This window comes from Lynx canadensis, chromosome X (assembly GCF_007474595.2).
Source record: "Lynx canadensis isolate LIC74 chromosome X, mLynCan4.pri.v2, whole genome shotgun sequence".
NCBI lineage: Eukaryota > Metazoa > Chordata > Mammalia > Carnivora > Felidae > Lynx > Lynx canadensis.
This window is the reverse complement of record NC_044321.2, coordinates 98,549,367-98,569,512: the sequence shown is the minus strand read 5'-3', so window position 1 is coordinate 98,569,512 and position 20,146 is coordinate 98,549,367. Positions and strand designations below refer to the sequence as shown.

The window sequence follows — 20,146 nt, the reverse complement described above, 5'->3', positions numbered from 1 at the left end:
GGATGACTGGCCTTATCCCTAGTAGAGCCTGTCAATATATACAAGGAATAGAAACTAAGTGTTTTGCCTGAAAGAGGTAGCATTTAAAGGGTTTTACTCTTAAATGGTTCTTCTCAGCAAGTTCTGAGGACTTTACTTTATACACACCATGAGTTATCGATGACTAATCCAGAACTAAGCTTGTTTTTCTTCTCCTTTGTAGAACCTCTATAACTTCTGAGCAAACACAAACTACCCTGTAGTAGCTTTTTCATCCTTTTACCCTTGTCCGTTGTTTTGTGGCTAACAGAGTGCCTGGCACATAATGCATAAATGAATTTCTTGCCTCTACCTATTACCTGCTAAATCTAAGGATGGAAAAGCAGTGGACAGGCAGTTTCTGAAAAATCTAAATTTGTGTAAGCTCACCTAAAGGTGGTGGGTGGATTTAGTATATCAAAAAAATTGGAATCATCAAGGAAACGCAAATCAAAAGCACGGGAGATAGCACCGCACACCTGTTATGATGGCTGTTATCAAAAAGACAGGAAATATTGAGTGTTGGCAAAAATGTGGAGAGAAGAGAACGCTCTTGCCCTGGTGGTGGGAATGCAAACTGGTGCGGCCACTGTGGAAAACATTATGGAGGCTCCTCAAAAAATTAAAGATAGAACCACTGTGCAACCCAGCAATTCCTCCTGTGGGTATTAATCCAAAAGAAACAAAATCACTATTGCAAAAAGATATCTGTGCCCCCACGCTCAGTGCAGCATTATTTAGAGGAGCCAAGACAGGGAAACAACCTACGTGTCCATCAACACATGAGTGGTTAAGGAAAATGTGGTACGTACATGCAGTGGAATACTATTTGGCCACAAAAAAGGAAGGAAATCCTGCCGTTTGTAACAACATGGATGGACCTTGAGGGCGTTATGCTAAGTGAAATTAAGTCAGACAGAGAAAGACAAATACTGTGTGATCTCACTTAAATGTGTAATCTAAAAAACAAAACAAAAATCACCCTGAACTCATAGGAATAGAGAACAGATTTGTGGTTGCCAGAGATGGGTGATGGGTGGTAGGGGATGGGGGAAATGTGTCAAAGGTGCAAACTTCCAGTTATAAAAGAAGTAAGTCCTGGGGATGTAATATACACCATGGTGACTATAGTTAACAATACTGTATGTATGTACGTATGAATTTAAGAGAGAAAGAGAGAGAACATGAGAAGGGGAAAGGGGCAGAGGGAGAGAGAGAGAGAGAGAGAGAGAGAGAGAGAGAGAGAATCTTAACCAGGCTCTACACTTAACATGGAGCCCGATGTGGGGTGTGATCCCAAAACCCTGGGATTGTGATCTGAGCCAAAGTCAAGAATAGGACGCTCAACCGACTGAGCCACCCAGGTGCCCCTACTGATTGTGTTTTTGAAAGTTGCTAAGAGAAGTAGATTTTAAAAATTCTCATCACAAGAAAAAAATTGTACCTACGGTGGTGATGGATGGTAACTAAAGTTGTTGCGGTGATCATTTTGCAATATATACATATGTCAGATCATTATGCTATATACCTAAAACTAATATAATGCTATATGTCAATTATATCTCAATAAAAACCGGATAAAATAATTATCCTAAAAAAACAGATCTGACTGCGAACGCTAACCCTAACATCACAGGGATTGAGACCATATTTGCTGAAACATCTGAGGACACCTGATCTGACCATGGGACAGAATGTTTTAAAATGGGACCGCCTAGGAAAATCTGGCATGTATACTATAATCACTACAACAACAGAATACCACTTAACTAGTGACTGGCTTAAATGAATGAATAAATTAGGTTTAATGCACAACTTTTCTAGAACATACCAATTGTATAAAGTAAGGGCCCACTTGTATTGTGTTCTGATGTGATTCATTTAGGGTGAAACTGACTAGGTGATACAGAATGTGTCTCTTCTCTGGTCCATGTCTCTATTGTTCTCGGTTATTCTATTCTTGCCAGGAAGAATGTGAGGATGGGTATCTTGAAACCATGAGAAAAGAAATATTCACCCCTTTTCCTTTTTTAGGGAAAGGCCTTAACTGTACTTTGATTCCTGTTCTTGATCACAAGGATCCCACAGCTATGGTACATACATACTTTCACTATATAAGGAAAGAAGAATTTAAAGTCAGTTTCATACTTGAACCAATGCACCAAGGGAATGGTTACTTAAAACATACCCTTGACGGATCCTTTGTGTTACACTAATAACTTTTCCTAATTTATCTGTTTTAATTCCTGATTTTTAAATAATAGGATTTCTAGTCATAGGGGAACACATGTGAAAAATGTGCACTCTAAGCATGACTTTCTACCTTTAATATTCTTATTTTGATTTCATGAAAATGAGCAACATAGGTAATCTAATTATTTTTAAAGATACTTTTCCAGGCAGGAAAACATTTCTGCTCAATATACATATAGGCACCATGCACTCTGTATTGCAGCCCAATTCACTCGGGTGTACTGAGATTCATGAAACTTATTAACACAAAGTAATCACATAAATAATGTAAAATCTAATTTTCTGTTGCAGGCTATCAATCTTCTTTACCTATTCCCACTGCCCCCACTCTTTGCCCAACTCAGGTTCTTGTAATATTGTAAATTGTTATGAGCATGTTACAAATGAAATTCATTAAAAAATTAGTTAACATTCCCAAGCCCCGGGTTTTAAAAGACCTCCTTCTCCTTAGCGTCTTTATTTGCAAGTGTAGTTTTCAAATGCAGCAGTAGCACCTGCAATTTGGTTTTAGCATCCTTGAAACCTTTCTGAGCAAAGACGACTTGGTCACAGGAAGGCCGTAAGTATATAAAGGCCACACTGAGATGCTGTGAAAAGCTGGCCTAAGGTTTCTGCATGCCATGGAACATTACCTTTAGTGGTGCATTCTTGGCTTCAGGGAATTCCCTTTCATCTAGCCTCACCCAGCGCTGAATAAACTGCTGAACCATAGGGTTTTCATTGTTGACAATCTGGAATCCTGTAATGTTGGCTCCCCCATGCATGACTCTTTCTAGCAAAATATCGGTAAAACCCTAGAAAGAGATCGAAAGAGAATCATTAATGTTGGAGGTCGTGAGTTCTGACCGTATCTGTTGGTTAGAATGCTAAGGAGGAGATGGAAGGTCCTTCTCCCAGGATCACTCTTCAACAATCAAGAAAACCCTGGACACAATGTTATATGTCAATTACATCTCAATTACAAAAACAAGAAGGATGATGACGACAAGTACCAAAAAAAATGCTGGATATGGGCTAATTCTTAAGGCAGTATGTCTCCGAAACTACAGGCACGATGGAGAAAATATGCATTCTTCCATTTTAGTGCTTTGTGTCTTTATTTAGTATAGCTCCTGCAAGGACAAACACAGGTGCCAACTTCAAGCAAATGTTTTGTTTCATTTACCTGTATTTTTAGTCTTTCTTCACTGAGTACAAATACAATGCTTCCTGTAACTGGGAAAGTGTTGAAACGTTTGACCCTGACTAGAGGTATAAAATCCTTTTCTTCAGCTTAATGTGCCAAACACAGCAGATTGCTTTAGATTCTAATGATGAGTACTTTCAACATTTGTGACTTAAAGAAATGCCAAAGAGAGAAACTGACAGCTTGGTTGTATATGATGGTGCAAACCGAGGTTATGTCTCTCATGTGTTTATAAACAAGCCTCGACATCTACTTCGGATCACCCACCGTTTTCTTCTTCTCTTGCTCTAGTTACCATCTGGTGTCTCTGTTACCTAAGCCTCCTAAAGGAATCTCTTCAGGTTCACACCAAGCCATCTCTGCCTGGGTGCCACCAGCTCCACTGGGCATTGCTATCTCCTGAAACACTTCTCCCATGAATTGTGCTATTTCTGCTGGATACCTGTCTCTTGCTAGTTGCAGTGGACGCGTTTAGGTCCTCAATGGGCTGAAGCCAACATTTATCTTCATAAAGAAATGGGGAGAATTCTTCCTCCATTCCTCACACTATCTTGTTCAACATTTTAATATAACATTTTCAAATACGCAAAAAAATTGAGAGAACTGTATAGTGAATACCCATATAGTCTCAACTCAGACTTTAAAATTAGTATTTTTCTATCCATCTATCAATCCATTTCTTTTTTTTCTTCAAAGTTTTGATTATTATTATTTTTAAAAATTTTATTTAAATCCAAGTTAGTTAACATATAGTGTAATCATGGTTTCAAGGAATGGAGTTTAGTGATTCATCACTTACATATAACACCCAGTGATCCATCAATCCGTTTCATGTTTTTGGATGCATTTCAAAGTAAGTTGTAGATATTAGTATACTTCAAACTAAAAGACTTTGGCAGGCAGATCATTAACTAGAGTTCAGTATTTGTTTGCAATTCTTTTTCTTTCCTTTTCTCCTTTCTTTCTTTCTTTCTTTCTTTCTTTCTTTCTTTCTTTCTCCTTTGAGGTAAAATTTGCATCCAATGAAATATACAAATCTTAAATGTAGCACTTTTCTTTTCTTTTCTTTTCTTTTCTTTCTTCAAGGTAAAATTTACATCCAATGAAATATGTAAATCTTAAACGTAGCACTTGATGAGTTCTGATAAATGCATACACCTGTTCTCCAAAGTTTTCTTTTTTTGCATTCTAAGTTTTTATTAAAGTATAAAAATCATATAGAAAAGTGCACATATCTTCAAATACATGACCCGACAGATTCTCACAAACCGAACGCAAAAATGTAAGCAATACCCACAGGGCCCCCTGTGTACCTCTCTAGCCACCATCCCTCCCCCCACTTCTTTTAATTCACCTTTCTTTATATTTTAGTGAACCAGCTTTTCCAGTTACTACTCACGGCCCCTTGTTTCTTCCTTTCAAAAGCGGGCCATGAGTCCATGGAGGCTGCACAAAGAGCCAAGTAGTTTTTGCATCACTGAGAATCATTCCTCCTTTCTGATAATCAAAAAACCCCACCTTTTAAAAAAACTAACATTAACTTGTTGGGATGAGTTTTGTCCCAAAGTCCTCTTTCATGAAGGAAGCTAAGACTGTTTTCTCCCCTTTGCTGCCCTCGCACCACGATCAGCCGAGAGACTTTGTATGAAGTCTAGTAGAGGCCCCAACTGGGGCTGTCTCCCAACTCCCCAATCCCGCCCCATAACACATATACAAATAAAGAGCCTGGGACAAAATTTTAACAAATGGCTTTAATTCACTCACTGCGCCAAACCATATGTGTCAGTTAACAAGTTTTACACAAGAACATTGACCAGCTGCCCACCTGCCTGCCGAAGGGGCTGAAGAGTGGGCCCTCTCGTGCTGTCCTGTGTCTTAAAAGCCTGGACGGGACAAGTGGAGCTCCTTTCCTTGAAAGAAGGGGGTTGAGAATGCTTCTGTCACCATCCTCGTCTTCAGGGCCGATGGCTACAACCTGCACTAAGAAGCAGTATCTCTTGCACCCCTCACGCTTTGATAAGTGTCACACTCCTGTTTTCCTAATATCCGTAGCATGTTAAAATGGCAACACAGAATTAACAAAAGGGAAGGAGAGAGAAAGTATGCCAGCACTCTCACATCTGTCCTAAGGCATAAGAGTCAGTCCTTCAGTCTGGTTACGCACCATACAACTTCTTTCCAGAAAGATGTTCCCTCACTCTCCTTTTCTTGGCAGGGATACTAAAAGGAGTAGTCCAGCTCAAATTTACCTCACCAGTCATGCCCACTTCCTCCCAGAAGGCTTCATTCTGTCATGTATGCCCCATGTATTCCTGCTTGGGTATCTTCCTCTCCAGTAAACATATTATACTTTGAAAACATCTCCATAGGCATACTCTGCACCCCTCTTTCTACCACACATCAACCATGCCATTGTGGACCTAGAAGTTTCTCAGTCAACCCATGTTTTATGACAAACATGCCTGGAAATGAGTTCTGGTGCACCTCAGACTGGAATCAGCCTTGCTGTCCTTGTGGGATGAACTGCATCCACAGCAACACAAATCAAGCCAGGGGAAGGTCACCTCAAGCTGTTCTGGTGGCCAGACTTACATGACACTGGCCCCTACCGATTGCTCCGAAGCCTCATCCATCCGTATGGGCAGAAAGTACTAACACAGCCCCACAGACAAAATGGGGAGAAGAGAAGTATAGTAGAAACAGAAAGGAGGTAACAGGTATTTAGGGAGATGAGACATCCTGTTGCTTAGGGCTAAGAGTTGGCTGTCTTCTGGTCGCCCTCTGTTTCGTTTGTGTACATTTTGCTTGTTTGTAATGTCTTAGATTCTACAGCCTGAATGTCTCCCCGGTGTCCAGCATTTAGATGCAGCAACCCACGTCCTTGAGGTTGAGACAATCAAGGCTAGATTCTCCCTAAACTCTCTGAAAAGAAGTGAACACAGCAGAGCTCACCAACAAGTATCAAGGAAGAAGAGGAAAAGGGAAAAGAGGTGAATGGTACAGAGGGGGCTATAGAGAAAGCGGCTCTGCCTAATAGGCATAAGTCATTGACCCTATCATCTTCTTTCTTTTTTTTTTTTTAATTTTTTTTTCAACGTTTTTATTTATTTTTGGGACAGAGAGAGACAGAGCATGAATTGGGGAGGGGCAGAGAGAGAGGGAGACACAGAATCGGAAACAGGCTCCAGGCTCCGAGCCATCTGCCCAGAGCCTGACGCGGGGCTCGAACTCACGGACCGCGAGATCGTGACCTGGCTGAAGTCGGACGCTTAACCGACTGTGCCACCCAGGCGCCCCTAAAAATTCTTTTTTAAAAAAGAGTTTTAGAAATAAGATAAAAATTCTTTTTTAAAAAAGAGTTTTAGAAATAAGATAAAAATTCTTTTTTAAAAGAGTTTTAGAAATAAGATAAAAATTCTTTTTTAAAAAAGAGTTTTAGAAATAAGATAAAAATTCTTTTTTAAAAAAGAGTTTTAGAAATAAGATGATAGGGGGGCGCCTGGGTGGCGCAGTCAGTTAAGCGTCCGACTTCAGCCAGGTCACGATCTCGCGGTCCGTGAGTTCGAGCCCCGCGTCAGGCTCTGGGCAGATGGCCCGGAGCCTGGAGCCTGTTTCCGATTCTGTGTCTCCCTCTCTCTGCCCCTCCCCAATTCATGCTCTGTCTCTCTCTGTCCCAAAAATAAATAAAAACGTTGAAAAAAAAATAAAAAAGAATTTTTGGGGCGCCTGGGTGGCTCAGTCGGTTGAGCATCCGACTTCAGCTCAGGTCATGATCTCACGGTCTGTGGGTTCAAGCCCCGCGTCAGGCTCTGTGCTGACAGCTCAGAGCCTGGAGCCTGCTTCCGATCCTGTGTCTCCCTCTCTCTCTGCCCCTCCCCCACTCTCACTTTGTCTCACTCTGTTTCTCAAAAATAAATATTAAACAAAATTTAAAAAAAAAGAATTTTCTGGGGCACTTGGGTGGTTCAGTCAGTTGAGCGTCCGACTCTTGGTTTTGGCTCAGGTCATGATCTCACGGTTTGCGGGATTGAGCCCCATTTTGGGCTCTGTGCTCACAGCCCAGAGCCTGCTAAGGATTCTCTCTCCCCTCTCTGTCTGCCCCTCCCCTGTTCTCTCTCTCTCTCTCTCTTTCAAAATACATAAACTTAAGAAAAGGAATTTTCTTTTTGTATCAGATATTGCTAAATTCCATGGTTCAAATGGCCGCTAACAGTCTTAGCTTCCTTGTCCCCAAGATTATAAAAATTAAAATAGTTAGATTTTTCTTTTTGAAATGGCAACACACCCACCTCAAGTTTGGAAATAAATGCCAAGTACCTCTAAATCCTTTATAAAAGACTAATGTAAAAGAAATGACCACTACACAGGTAAAATAGGTAAACAGATAAAACAGTGAAGATCGATGGGCATAAGAAGGGAGTTAGGAGAGAGCTGTTGGCTGGAGAGCAGAAAGTGCCTGGCTCTTAGCTGCCCTTTCATTTTTGCTCAATCGTTTTAACACATGTTCTGTTTTCTTTCACATATTTCTATTGTAGTTGTAGACAAGCACAGTCCACGATGCTTTGAAAATTGAGGCCTGACTCCCCTCAAATCCTCAGCAAAGACACTATTTCATAGGGATTTTAATAACTAGATGTGATGATGAGGTCCTCTGATTTTTGCTTAGACTGGACTTAACGACTTCTAGTGCTGCTTGTACCTTATCGGTTCTGTTTGGTTAAAATTGTTGTTGTTGTTTTTGGCGAATTGCCTTTTCCTTTGGTTGGCCAAAAACAGTGTGCAGAGGGAGAGATGAAAAGAGATGAGAAAAGGCAGAGAAAGACTGGAGGCAATCATAGTGCTCACAGATAGGATGAGTTGAAACTCTACTTTCTCAGTTTCAATGGTTTAGCTATCCGCGCAGTTGACTACTTGCCTCTGTGTAACTGACAATGGCAGTGTTCGTTAGAAATATGGATGTTGTCTCCAGGAGTTAGTCCTTTGAGAGGGAAACTACTCATTTGGATTCGTTAAGTTCTGGTGTTATTTCCTCAATGTGTCACTTCTTGACCACGTCACATCTGTCTGATCCAGATGTACAGTTGCCCACATCTGAATGCAACTTTATAAAACCAACTGTGACTTTTGTGTCTTTGCAGTTCATCTGGGGACTTGTAAGCCACCCTTGTCTTATTCTCCAAGGCCATCTTTTATACAGATACTGGTTATACAATTGGCATCCAAACACAGATTGTCCCGATTTGAGAATAGCCAGACAAGTCAGTCTTGCAAAGATTCAAATGACTTTAGTATTATCCTGTCTCCCTTGATTTATACATACTGTAATTCAGTTTCCTTCTGGCCGTATGGATAATGGAGAGTTGCAAATAAATATATTCAAAGCTTCCTTTTAGAGCACTTGTTTTCCAGATATGATGTGCAGATTTCCTTCACATAATACTATTCTTAGGGTACATTTTGTACAGAAAGGAAAACAGAGACAAGATAAGTTGGATGACTTTCATTGAGTTGATGGCAGATTATGGGTGAGAAATGGGAAAGGTGGCGTGCCTGTAGGGAAGATAAAAGCAATAGAATGAGGATTGGGAGGCTGCCGAGGGCAAGTATCTATCTCACGATTTGGATGAAGGCTGGCTCTGTCTTTAGTGTTATTTGAATCGTTCATGCGGGTGATGCTTCAACAGGGAAATGCACAGTGATCGTGGTAACTCAAGTTATCAGGTTGCTAATGAGAAGCACAAGTCTTTTTCTAGGAGCAGGTCCATTCCCCCGGGAGGGTGTTGTGTGTGGAGTTGAAGATGACACCTCATAAATTAGCACTTGATTATAGGTTGCTTTGTATTGTTCACTTGCATTTTATTCTCTAATCCAATCAACATACTTTGAAACCTTTTAAGTGCTATCCATTGGTAAAATGGCGAGCCATATCAAACTTGCCCTGACCTCATGGCACTTTAGTCCAGTGAGAATTATTAGTATGAATATACAAATAATTACAAGTTGATATAAGTGCTATTTGTGGGAAAAATAGCCACTGATCTTTTTATTAATAGTTATATGGAGGTATAATTTAAATACCATAAAATCCATCCATTTGACACTGAATTATTTAAGGCAAAAATCAGATCATGCCCCACCCCCCACTTGAAATTCTTCAGTGGTTTTTTGTCACTGTTGAAAAAAGCTAAAACTCTTTAACCAGGCTTACCAGCCTTACATAATCTGGAACTCGCTCTGCTCTAGCCAAAATTGCCTTCTGACAGTTCAGAGAAGGTATCAAGCTCTTTTCTGCCTCAGGGCCTTGACACATGCTGTTCCCTATGCATGATATGAACTCCCCCTGATTCTTCATATAACTGAATCTTTCTTACAATTTGGATCATTGTTTCAAAGTCACCTTTTCTTTTTTTAAAAAAATGTTTATTCATTTTGAAAGAGAGAGAGAGAGAGAGGGCATGCGTACATGAGCAGGGGAGGGGCAGAGAGAGAGGGCAAGACAGAATCCCAAGCAGGATCCATGCTGTCAGCGCAGAGCCTGACACGGGGCTCGATCCCATGGACCACGAGATCATGACCTGAGCCCAAATCAAGAGTTGGACGCTTAACTGACTGAGCCACCCAGGTGCCCCCCAAGTCACCTTTCTGAAAGACCTTTTCTGGCCATGCTATGCAGAGTTTTGATTCTTGATACTCTGCCTTCTCTTCATTCCCTCTCCTACTACCTGTTATATCTCCGGGCTAATTATCATAAGCTGTCCAAGTTTTGTCTGTGCATTATGACTACAAGGTTCTTAAGGACACTACCCTCTGTCTTCCTTGCAGGGGAGTGAACAAGGTATTGGGCATACAAGTGATACAGAGGAAGAAGAACTTACTATAAAGATCTTTAGAGCAGTATTGCCCGAAGTATATGTGGATTGGTGCTGGTCTGCTGTTTGTTGGCAGTCGGAGATGAAAAAAGGGAAGAACTAGAAAGCAAGCCTTTATAAACCTTTATAGCAGTTTGACAGGGTGATATTATGGCTATTAAATGTAACACTTATATTTTATCTATCTTGTTTTGTTTGTTTCATGTTTTTAGTAATTTACTTTTGTCGCACTTTTGTTGATCTGTGAAGATTTGGGGGAAAAAACTGGCCCTTCTTCACAGGTAGTTTGAGAAGCACTGTTTTAGAGGACATGATCTGAGAGAGCTTGGGAAAGAAAACAGAATTCTTTCCATTTACCTTACTAGAACATTGGGTAGAGAGTGTCTTTCCTTGTTAATTTCAGGCAGGAAAAAAGAGAGAAAGAGAGAGAGAGAAGGAGAAAGGGATGGGTGATTACGGTTGGGGCATTTTTAGACAGGGAGAATGAGAGTCTCAAAGTTGGCAACTTTAAGTTGACAAGAGACTGTGGATTTCTAAATGCCTGGTAGGAAGTTGGACCCCAGCCCAGTCCCCAATTCCTCATTCCCTTGGTGCTTTGCTGTATCCTATCTCCATTTGGAGAAGAAAGTGAATCCTCTGCCACCAGAGAAGCTGTGTACCCAGGGGAGGTGACTGGGTTCCTGGCATTTGGGACCAGTGGGGATTTTTCCCTTAAATCCCACCTCCTTTGCTTGTCAAGCCAGGCTCCAGCCCAGTGAGCTCTGTGTTTACATGCCCCCTGCTGAGGTGTCATTGTATACAACATGTGGCTTTGAGCATTTGAATTTTTTTTTTTTTTTTTTTGTAGAACATAAAAATAGGAGAACAAAGGAAGGGAAAGAGTAGAGAACAAAACCAGAAAACCCGGAAGGGGAAGGGAGAAGAAGGGAACAGTTGTTATTGGCAAGCAAAACACATGACCCCCATCTCACTCAAACTTGTTTTCTCTCTAAACAAAGGGGCCCCTTCTCTGTTTCAGGTAACTTCCAGGGCTCAGTAAGCTGCAGAGTTCACTTCTTCAAGCTTAGGTTACAGCTGGTTGCCTCTTTTGGGTTCTGTTTTATGAATGGTGCTTTTGTTTGAGTAAAAATTTGAAAAAACTAGATGTAAGCTAGTGCCCTTCACCCCCACCATTATTTCCTGGCATATTAATAATATGAATGGGGCAGATGGGAGGGAAAGAGAAAAGAGGGAGCAAGAGCAAGAAGGGATATGAGACAGCAGGAGAGAAAGGAGAGAGAGAGAGAGAGAGAGAGAGAGAGAGAGAGAGAGAGAGAGAAGGACAAGGGATTGTGGCAGGAGAGAAGAGAGTGATCGACAGATAGAATTGGTACCTGCTAAGATGCATTTCAAAATGGCCTTTGGACAGGTTTCAAACCCAGATGCACAAGGCTGTCCTTGGTTTTTAAGCCTTTTTGTCTGTAATTACTTTACTCTCATAACTGTATAGTTTGTATTTCATTCATATGCATTTATATCTTTGCCAGTGTTCTTCCGTGACCTTTGTGGGGCTAGCCTTTTGTCTCACTGAGATGCTCGACTGGGTCAAATGGGAGGAGCAAGGTGCTCTGTCAGGAGTCTGAACAACCCACGTTGGAGCCTAGCTTGACAATGGATTAGCTCTGAGACTCTGGGCAAGTCATGTATTTTTTTCAGAGCCATTTTCCTGATGTCTAAAAGGTTTGGGGAGGTGAATAGGTCAGTCTCTCCTCATGGGAGTTCTGAGTAAATTTTGTAAGAAGTCTATAGAAAATAGCTGGCACAGGGGCGCCTGGGTGGCTCAGTTGGTTAAGCGTCCGACTTCGGCTCAGGTCATGATCTCACGGTCCGTGAGTTCGAGCCCTGCGTCGGGCTCTGTGCTGACAGCTCGGAGACTGGAGCCTGCTTCGGATTCTGTGTCTCCCTCGCTCTCTGCCCCTCCCCCGCTCGTGCTCTGTCTCTCTCTGTCTCAAAAATAAACATTAAAAAAAAAAAGAAAATAGCTGGCACAGCAGAGAAAAGTGTATAAGATATGTTAGCTTCCTTCCCTTTGCTGCCCTAGCGCGATGACCTCCTTGATGGACTGCTCATGCGGCCCTCTACCGGTGGCAGCTGACATGACCTAGCTTCCACCTGCAGGGTCAACAGCAGTCTCCCACTCTGGGGTCAGTCTTGACCTAGGCAGGGAAACTGCTGGATCTTCTAAAAGTGGTTAACTGGTACAGCACTGAATGAGTCCACTATGGCTCATGTTCTTCCCTGGCACCTCAAATCTTGGGGTTTTTTTTTCGGTCTTATTTTGGGGGCTGGGTGCTGAACATCTGTCACTGGGCCATCTCAACCCAGATCCAATTCACTTTGTGTCAACTGCGAGTTGGTTTGGATTGATCCTTCAGATCCTCAGTCATGTTTAGAACTTAGGGAAAGGGTACTCATACCTTCTTGGCTTCTGCCCACCTGAAATGATTTTAAGTCTACTTATGACTTTATACCCCTAGCAGGGCTCTGGTTTTGTTCTCCCATTTGTATCCTCAGTGTTGTCCTAGCTGCTGTGCCTATACTCTTGCTCCTGGCCTTCCCCGGTCCCAACTGACCCTCCACGAGGGAAGAGATGTAGAGCCGGAAATGATCTTGGAGTGTTTCCCAAATTGTAGTCATTAATATACCACCTTTATGGGTTTTTGCCATATAGGGAGATCATCTGAGCCACAATTTACGTGGCTAATATTTTTCTTTACGTTGACTAAATTCTTTAACTTAAATATCTACTTTACCCTCATTCTAAGGAATGGTATTTATAAAATCACAGACTTGAGATGGTAGTTATCGTTCTGCAACACACATTTAGTATAAATTCAAAAGTAGTAATTTTAAGGGCTTTTGCTATGTACTTTCTTTTTTTTTTTTTAATTTTTTTTCAGCGTTTTTTATTTATTTTGGGGACAGAGAGAGACAGAGCATGAACGGGGGAGGGGCAGAGAGAGAGGGAGACACAGAATCGGAAGCAGGCTCCAGGCTCCGAGCCGTCAGCCCAGAGCCCGACGCGGGGCTCGAACTCACGGACCGCGAGATCGTGACCTGGCTGAAGTCGGACGCTTAACCGACTGAGCCACCCAGGCGCCCCTTGCTATGTACTTTCTTATGTACACTAGCTTGTGTCTAAGTAACAACTCGAGGAAATAGTGATCTGGTCTACCTCTCCATTCTACAGATCAGGAAACCTGCTTCCTAGCTCCGGGTCTAGTGCTTGTTTTCACTATGCCTGGGGTTGTTAGTCTGGGGTTCTGCACACAGTGACTCGACTATCATTGACACATATGAAAAAATTAAATCACAATACACACATGCCTGGGAATGCGGCGTAAAGCATCCTGATCCAGGGGCTCCGTCGGTTAAGCGTCCGACTCTTAATTTCAGCTCGGGTCATGATCTCACCGTTTATGGGATCAAGCCCCATGTGAAGCTCTGCACTGACAGTGAGGAGCCTGCTTGGGATTCTCTCTCTCCCCCCATCTCTCTCTGCCCCTTCCCTGCTCTATCTCTCAAAATAAACATTTTTTTTTTAAAAAAATACCTTGCCATGAAAGAGAGACAGGTTGCCTCACTGACAGATTGTATACATGCTGTTTACCTCTAGTACTAAAGCGGAAAAACATTACCACCTTAGAGTCCTGGAAGAGAAGACAACAATGAATTATGGAACAATCCCTAAAACATGGCATCAGCAACTGATACAGACTTTGTAAGAGACTTTCCTGCTCTCTCCTCATTGGGATGTCCACTTCTGGGCCTGTGTGTCCACCGGGTCCCATCTCTGCCTGTGATTCTAATAGAATCTTTTGCTTCTTCCAGGGACTTCAACAAGCTAAAATTTTCTACAGCTTGTTTGTCTGCTCTGACACGTACACCCTGACCTGTGAAAGGCCTGTGTTGAAGCATTCATGGACTATCCACGGCTTCTCAGTTTAGGATTACCACTGGGGAAAGTCCATGTAACAGCACAAAAAAGTCTTTGCCAGACAGTCGGAGTTCCATGGCAGAGGGCATACAGGGGCTCTGGTGCGGGTGATTCCAGAAAGCTTAGGTAAGTGCTGTGACTGTTTTTGACTTTGCATTTGTAGAAGAAGGCAGTGGTCCTGCACTGTTGTTACACCAAGACCCAGATTAGACTTTGTTCCCCTGTGCATGTGTTCTCAGCTTTCATCCAGCTGGCTCATTTTGAAAGGAAGCATCTAAGCTCCACTTACCCTTTTTTGACCATCTAAGTAACTTTTTTTTTTTTTCAACGTTTATTTATTTTTGGGACAGAGAGAGACAGAGCATGAACAGGGGAGGGGCAGAGAGAGGGAGACACAGAATCGGAAACAGGCTCCGGGCTCTGAGCCATCAGCCCAGAGCCCGACACGGGGCTCGAACTCACGGACCGTGAGATCGTGACCTGGCTGAAGTCGGACGCTTAACCGACTGCGCCACCCAGGCGCCCCCATCTAAGTAACTTCTAAATAGTCTTGGTGTGTGTGTGTGTGTGTGTGTGTGCATGTGTGCATGCAAGTGTGTGTGCGTGTGCATGCATGCACGTGTGTGTGTGTGTGTGTGTGTGTGTATCTGTCTGTCTGTCTTTGGTGGAGGTGTTTGGAGGTATTTTTATCTGCTTTAAAAAGCCTGGAAACCATGGTGGGATAATCTATCTCATTTTTATCAGAAACTAACAACAGTTCCCATCTCTATTGCCCATAGGCAATTTGCTATAGAGTACAGGGACTCATGGAAACATGGCTGAATTCAAATGAAAAGTAGGTCACTAGAGAAAATGGAGTGGCAGCTCAAAGTGTGGTGAGTGAGTTCATGTTTTCCCTAGGCAGACTGACATGACGCTATGTATTAACGTCCTTTCTGAAGGAAGACCACTTGTTCTCATAGTCGGCTTCCACCCGATGTCTCAGGATTCTGAGTCCTGGTTAGGCGTTCAGCTAACCATTCTTCTCCCCAGCCTTGTCCTAATGATTCTCTCTTGCAGTTCTGTCACTCCATGGGCTTTCATTTCTGTCAGGCCTGGGTCTCAGGTTGAAACCAAAAGCTCATCTGAAGGATTGCTGGTAGGAAACAGGGAGGCCTGGTTACAATTCTAGAATAGGGAAGGTCTTTACATATCATCTGGTCACTGATGTGCATGGCTCGGATCTCCCTTTAAGATGGAACCTGGCTCGAGGAGTTGAGTTAGCTGACAGCCTCCAGTTTCAGGATCTGCCTCAGCTTTCAGGAGGGAGGTATGTGCTTCCTGGGCAGCTGCCAGCCAATGGCTGAGCAAGGCAGTGGTGCAGTGGCTCATGGGTTCGGGGCAGCACGGGGTTCTTGGCACTGGAGCTCCCGGTTGTGCTGGCCAAGACTTTCTCGGAACTGTACCGCCGTCTGAAGCTCTTCTCATCAACCTTCCTTCCTTTCCCTCTCCTTTGCTGAGATCAGAAACTCTTCCTTCTCACTGGTGACCCTCTCCCTTTTATTTTGCACAGGCGTCACTCGCAGTAAAGGTCTTGCACTTCTAATTGTATCTTAGCATCTGCTTCCAAGGGACCCAACCAATACAGCAATGAACTCCCCACTCCTGTCTGAGTTTTACAGTAAAGGGAACTGAGGTCCCAATGACTTACCCAAGATCCCACAGCTAGTTAGTAGCAAAGTCAGTACGACAGCCCAAACCTTCTGACCTCTAGCTCAATGCTCTTTCCCAAACTTCAGCAGTCCACGCACCACAGCCACATATACAAAAGCCAGATTTTACTATGTGTGCATCCCCTGTGCTCTTGTTTACATGACACATTTGACACATTAAGAAATTAATTCGTTTGTCGGTAAATCCCTACTTTAGCCCTGTATGAAACAATAGTATCCATGAAATTCGGCTTTTGATGTGCTACTTTTATATTTTTCTAGCACATATCAAATAACACATGGCAATTATAATAAAAAAGTTTGTGTGTGCACTACTTAAACTCATCTCATATGCTGTCAGTGATGGGTGAACCCTGGCATGTATAAGGCCAGACAGAAGGAAAAGGGAGAGGGAGGGAGGGAGGGAGGGAGGGAGGCAGGCAGGAAGGAAGGAAGGAAGGAGAGCAAAATACTTATTGATGAGAAAGAAATGGTAAAATCCCATCAATAACTGCCTCAGGTGCCTTGCTGGGACATCTGTGTTTCCTGCCAGGCCCTGGCCTAACTTCCAATGAGTCAGCAAACAGCCTTTACTTATTGGTTGCCCCAAAAAACAAATTGAATGCATTCACATGTAAATGAAGAATCAAGATTTCTCCTCCTAAAAGAGTCAATTCATTTGTCCCCCGAATGGTCTGAAGTGCTCCACTTTGAGCAATTTATTGGAGATTTCAAGGCAGTAGCTCTAATCTTCCTCTTATAAAGTGTTTCAATGAACCCACTTCCTAAGAAAGAGGTTTAAGTAACATTTCCTTTCTCGTTTAAAAAATATTAATTATCAAAAACAAAATAAGATTTTTTCTTTGATTTAAGAAATCTAAGAGCATAATCGTAACAATCTTTCACCTTTGTTGCTATTCTTTTGGTGTAAGAGCTTTATAATCATCATCATTCTGTTGTGCTAATGAAACAAAATCGGGGTTAGAACTCATGTTATGTAATAATTTAATAGATTCTTAGTATCATAGTGATCATTTAACATTTCTCTTTCATTGCATGGAGATGGTATTATTCAGAACCTCTGCTAAACAGATATTACTGATTCAGAAGCCATTTTGTTAATTCCTAAACCAATTGGCTTTTTGGAGAAGGAACTATCAACTAATCTAATGAAATGGTAGCTTCTAGAATAGCACAAATTTTAAAGGCATGGGAAACATGAAGGAAAAGATTCAAGTTGTGTCTTTTTAGAAGTATAAAGGGGGCCGTACGCTTTGACAGGCTCCCTTGATGTTCTGTTCAGACCTGCTTCTGGCCTCTGGTTTGAAAAGATCTGGTAGGGGTCTGCTTCTGGAAAGACAAATCCAGTACTGATGGACACATGTACTTGGGTTAATTGGGGAAAGAGTCTGCTTCCTGTGTCCCCTGTCTCTCGTGTTATATTTCAAACCTGGGTAAGATGGTTTACATTTCAAATCCAAATTGAATCTAAGAATAATTGGTGAGGAATCATGTCAAATTACTATGTTTTAAATGAGGAGAGACTATCAGCTTCACAGTTGAAACAGAGACAGCGTAATTGAAAACAAGGCTATTGCATTCAGGGTTTGGTATTTACTGACTCATTTCTTCAAGTGTCGAGAGAACACGTTAGTTTCTTCATGTATTTCTTTTTTGGATGATCGCAGACGACACAAACTAAATAGAATTTATTGCCTTGGGAAACAAAAACTCTGCTTGTTCTTACCAGGTTAGCAAGCATGTAGTGATAACCTCTTGAATGTTTTCCCAGGATCACAACCTGCAGAAGAAATAAGAAATCCTGTTTATTTAAGAAGGGCATTTTCAATTACCCAATCAATGGGAAATGCAACAATCAATCAATGGGCTAGAGCAAATTGCTTTTAAGTGATCAACAAAGTGTCAGGTCTTTTACATACAGTAAAATCACAGTTAGCTGGAACAGAGTTCCTTCTGTACATTTCAATTTCAGGCAGAGAATACAGGAAGGATGGCTAATATTAAAGTTAAGAGTGCCAACGACGAGGGAGAAAAAGCTCTCTAAACTTCCAGGTCAGTTGCATCGTTGTCACTTAAAATAGATGGCAGAAGCGATGATGATCCTCCACCCATGAACTGGATTGTGTACTTAGCTGCTGAGACGGAAAATGGGCTGAACTTGGAATACAGATTAGAAAATAGAATGTACAGTCCATTTTTTTGTTGTTATCTGGAATGCTTAGGGAATAGAACACGCGAGGAATGGGGTTAATGGGATTTTCAGGTTAATCGAGGTTGCTTTCGCCTATTGAAACTTTTCGAAAATGCTTACCTTCCTTTTCCTGCCTAATGTGAAAGATGTGTGACCATTTGTCCAGCTTTTGGTACTGAATGTGATGCCTTACGGGAGTGGGGGTGGGGATTTCTCCCGAGAGGACATTTGGAGATGCCTGGGGGCATTTTTCGGAGTCACATCTGGAAGGGTATCTAGTGGGGAGAGGCCAGTGATGATGCTAAACATCCTACAGTGTGTGGCGCAACCCCCCAAAACAAAGAATTATCTGGTAAAAAAAAGATGTCAATAGGGCCGAGGTTGAGAAATCCTGCCTTGGGGTCATCATTCTTATGGTCATTTTCATGAGTAACGCTGTATTAATTCTAAGCCTTACAGTTTACCAAATGCATTTTTGTTCTTTCAAAATATATGAGTGGATTGAGTAATTTCCAACCAAATATATTGGTTGTCAGTCGGAAGTTTTTGACTGAATAGTTGACGTTAGCTTATTTCCAGATAGCTGAGATGAGCAAATTCTGGTTAATTGAGGATTTTATAAAATGTCATTTTCTTAAGTACTGAGTATGTACAAAGTACTGTACCGAATACAGGGAGTGGGGACAAGGAGGGGGTGACACAGACGTGAAAGATACAACCAGAAGTGGAAAAAGGTTTTGTGCTAAGTCTGAAGCTGATACCACTTTACGAGCCCTCTTTAAGAAAAGCAGTACAAAATTACGAACAGTAAGGCCTTGGAAAGAACCCATGCGGGTAAGGCACAATTAAGCTTACGGTTCGTGTGAAGTTCCATCGTGGACACAGGTATCAAAGGGTTTAAAAACAGCTTGGGAAGACAACAAAGCTGCATACATGTCAAACCCGAACTATATGTGTCAAAGGCCACAATAATAGTCAACACAGCCGCCCTTCATCGAGTGCCTAATATATGCCAGCCACTGTCCTGGGTGTTTTACATGTATTTAATCCCCAGAACAACTTAACAGATTAAATGTCATTAGTTTTATTTTACAGATGAGGAACCTCAGCTAGAGAGAGTTTAAGCAGCACGCCCAAGGCCACACAGCTCAGAAGCAGTAAAGCTGGGATTAGAACCTGGGTCTGTCTGCCTCTAGAACCCGTATTTTTGGCGGTACATTACACGGTTCCTTAATATGTGCTAGTTGTCAAATAGCAATACTTGTTCTATGTTCTTGGAGAAGAGGAAGAAAACGTATCTAAGGTCTGCTGGGATGGATCAGGAAGGCTTCCTGGAGAAGATAAGTTTTAAGCTGGCCCAGAGGAGTGGAACCACATGTGTGTATGTTTGTTTGTTTAAAGTTTATTTATTTATTTTGAGAGAGAGGAGGGCAGAGAGAGAGAGAGAGAGAGAGAGAATCCCAAGCACAGAGCCCATGCTGTCAGCACAGAGCCTGATGCAGGGCTCGATCCCATAAACCATGAGATCATGACCTGAGCCAAATCAAGAGTTGGACGCTTAACCGACTGAGATACCCACGCACCCGAGAACCGCATATTTAAATATCATGCTGGCATTAGAAGCTCTCCATGCATTTCAAGGGCTGAGAGAGAAAGAGAGAGAGAGAGAGAGGGAGAGAGAGAGAGAGAGAAGGAGAGAGGGGGTGAGAGAGAGAGAGGGTGAGAGAGAGAGAAAGAGAAGGCTGTTTTCGATTAATTTAAAATATGAGCCACATTTCTGACTGATTATTTATGGAGGAAATGAAAGGTTAATGAATGTCTTGAGGAAGTGATTTCTCACGCTGCCATGACACAAAATGAGCTGTTAGGTATCTGCTGGGATGTATTCTTCAGTGTCCGCTTTTGAGAAACATCCTTACTAGTGACATTTGTTAACTTTTG

At 42.2% G+C, this 20,146-nt stretch overlaps 1 protein-coding gene across 4 annotated transcripts in view; it reads right to left on the bottom strand.

Annotated features, from left to right (window-relative positions):
- The window catches only part of GRIA3 (glutamate ionotropic receptor AMPA type subunit 3), a 266,006-nt gene that overhangs the window by 84,369 nt on the left and 161,491 nt on the right, over positions 1–20,146 (bottom strand). For all 4 annotated transcript variants that reach the window (XM_030305646.1, XM_030305647.1, XM_030305650.1 and 1 more), the window contains 2 exons: positions 17,741–17,794; positions 2,904–3,065 (listed from right to left, as the gene is read on the bottom strand). In XM_030305646.1, coding sequence (XP_030161506.1) covers positions 2,904–3,065; positions 17,741–17,794 — 216 coding nt within the window. The remainder of the gene's footprint in view (positions 1–2,903; positions 3,066–17,740; positions 17,795–20,146) is intronic.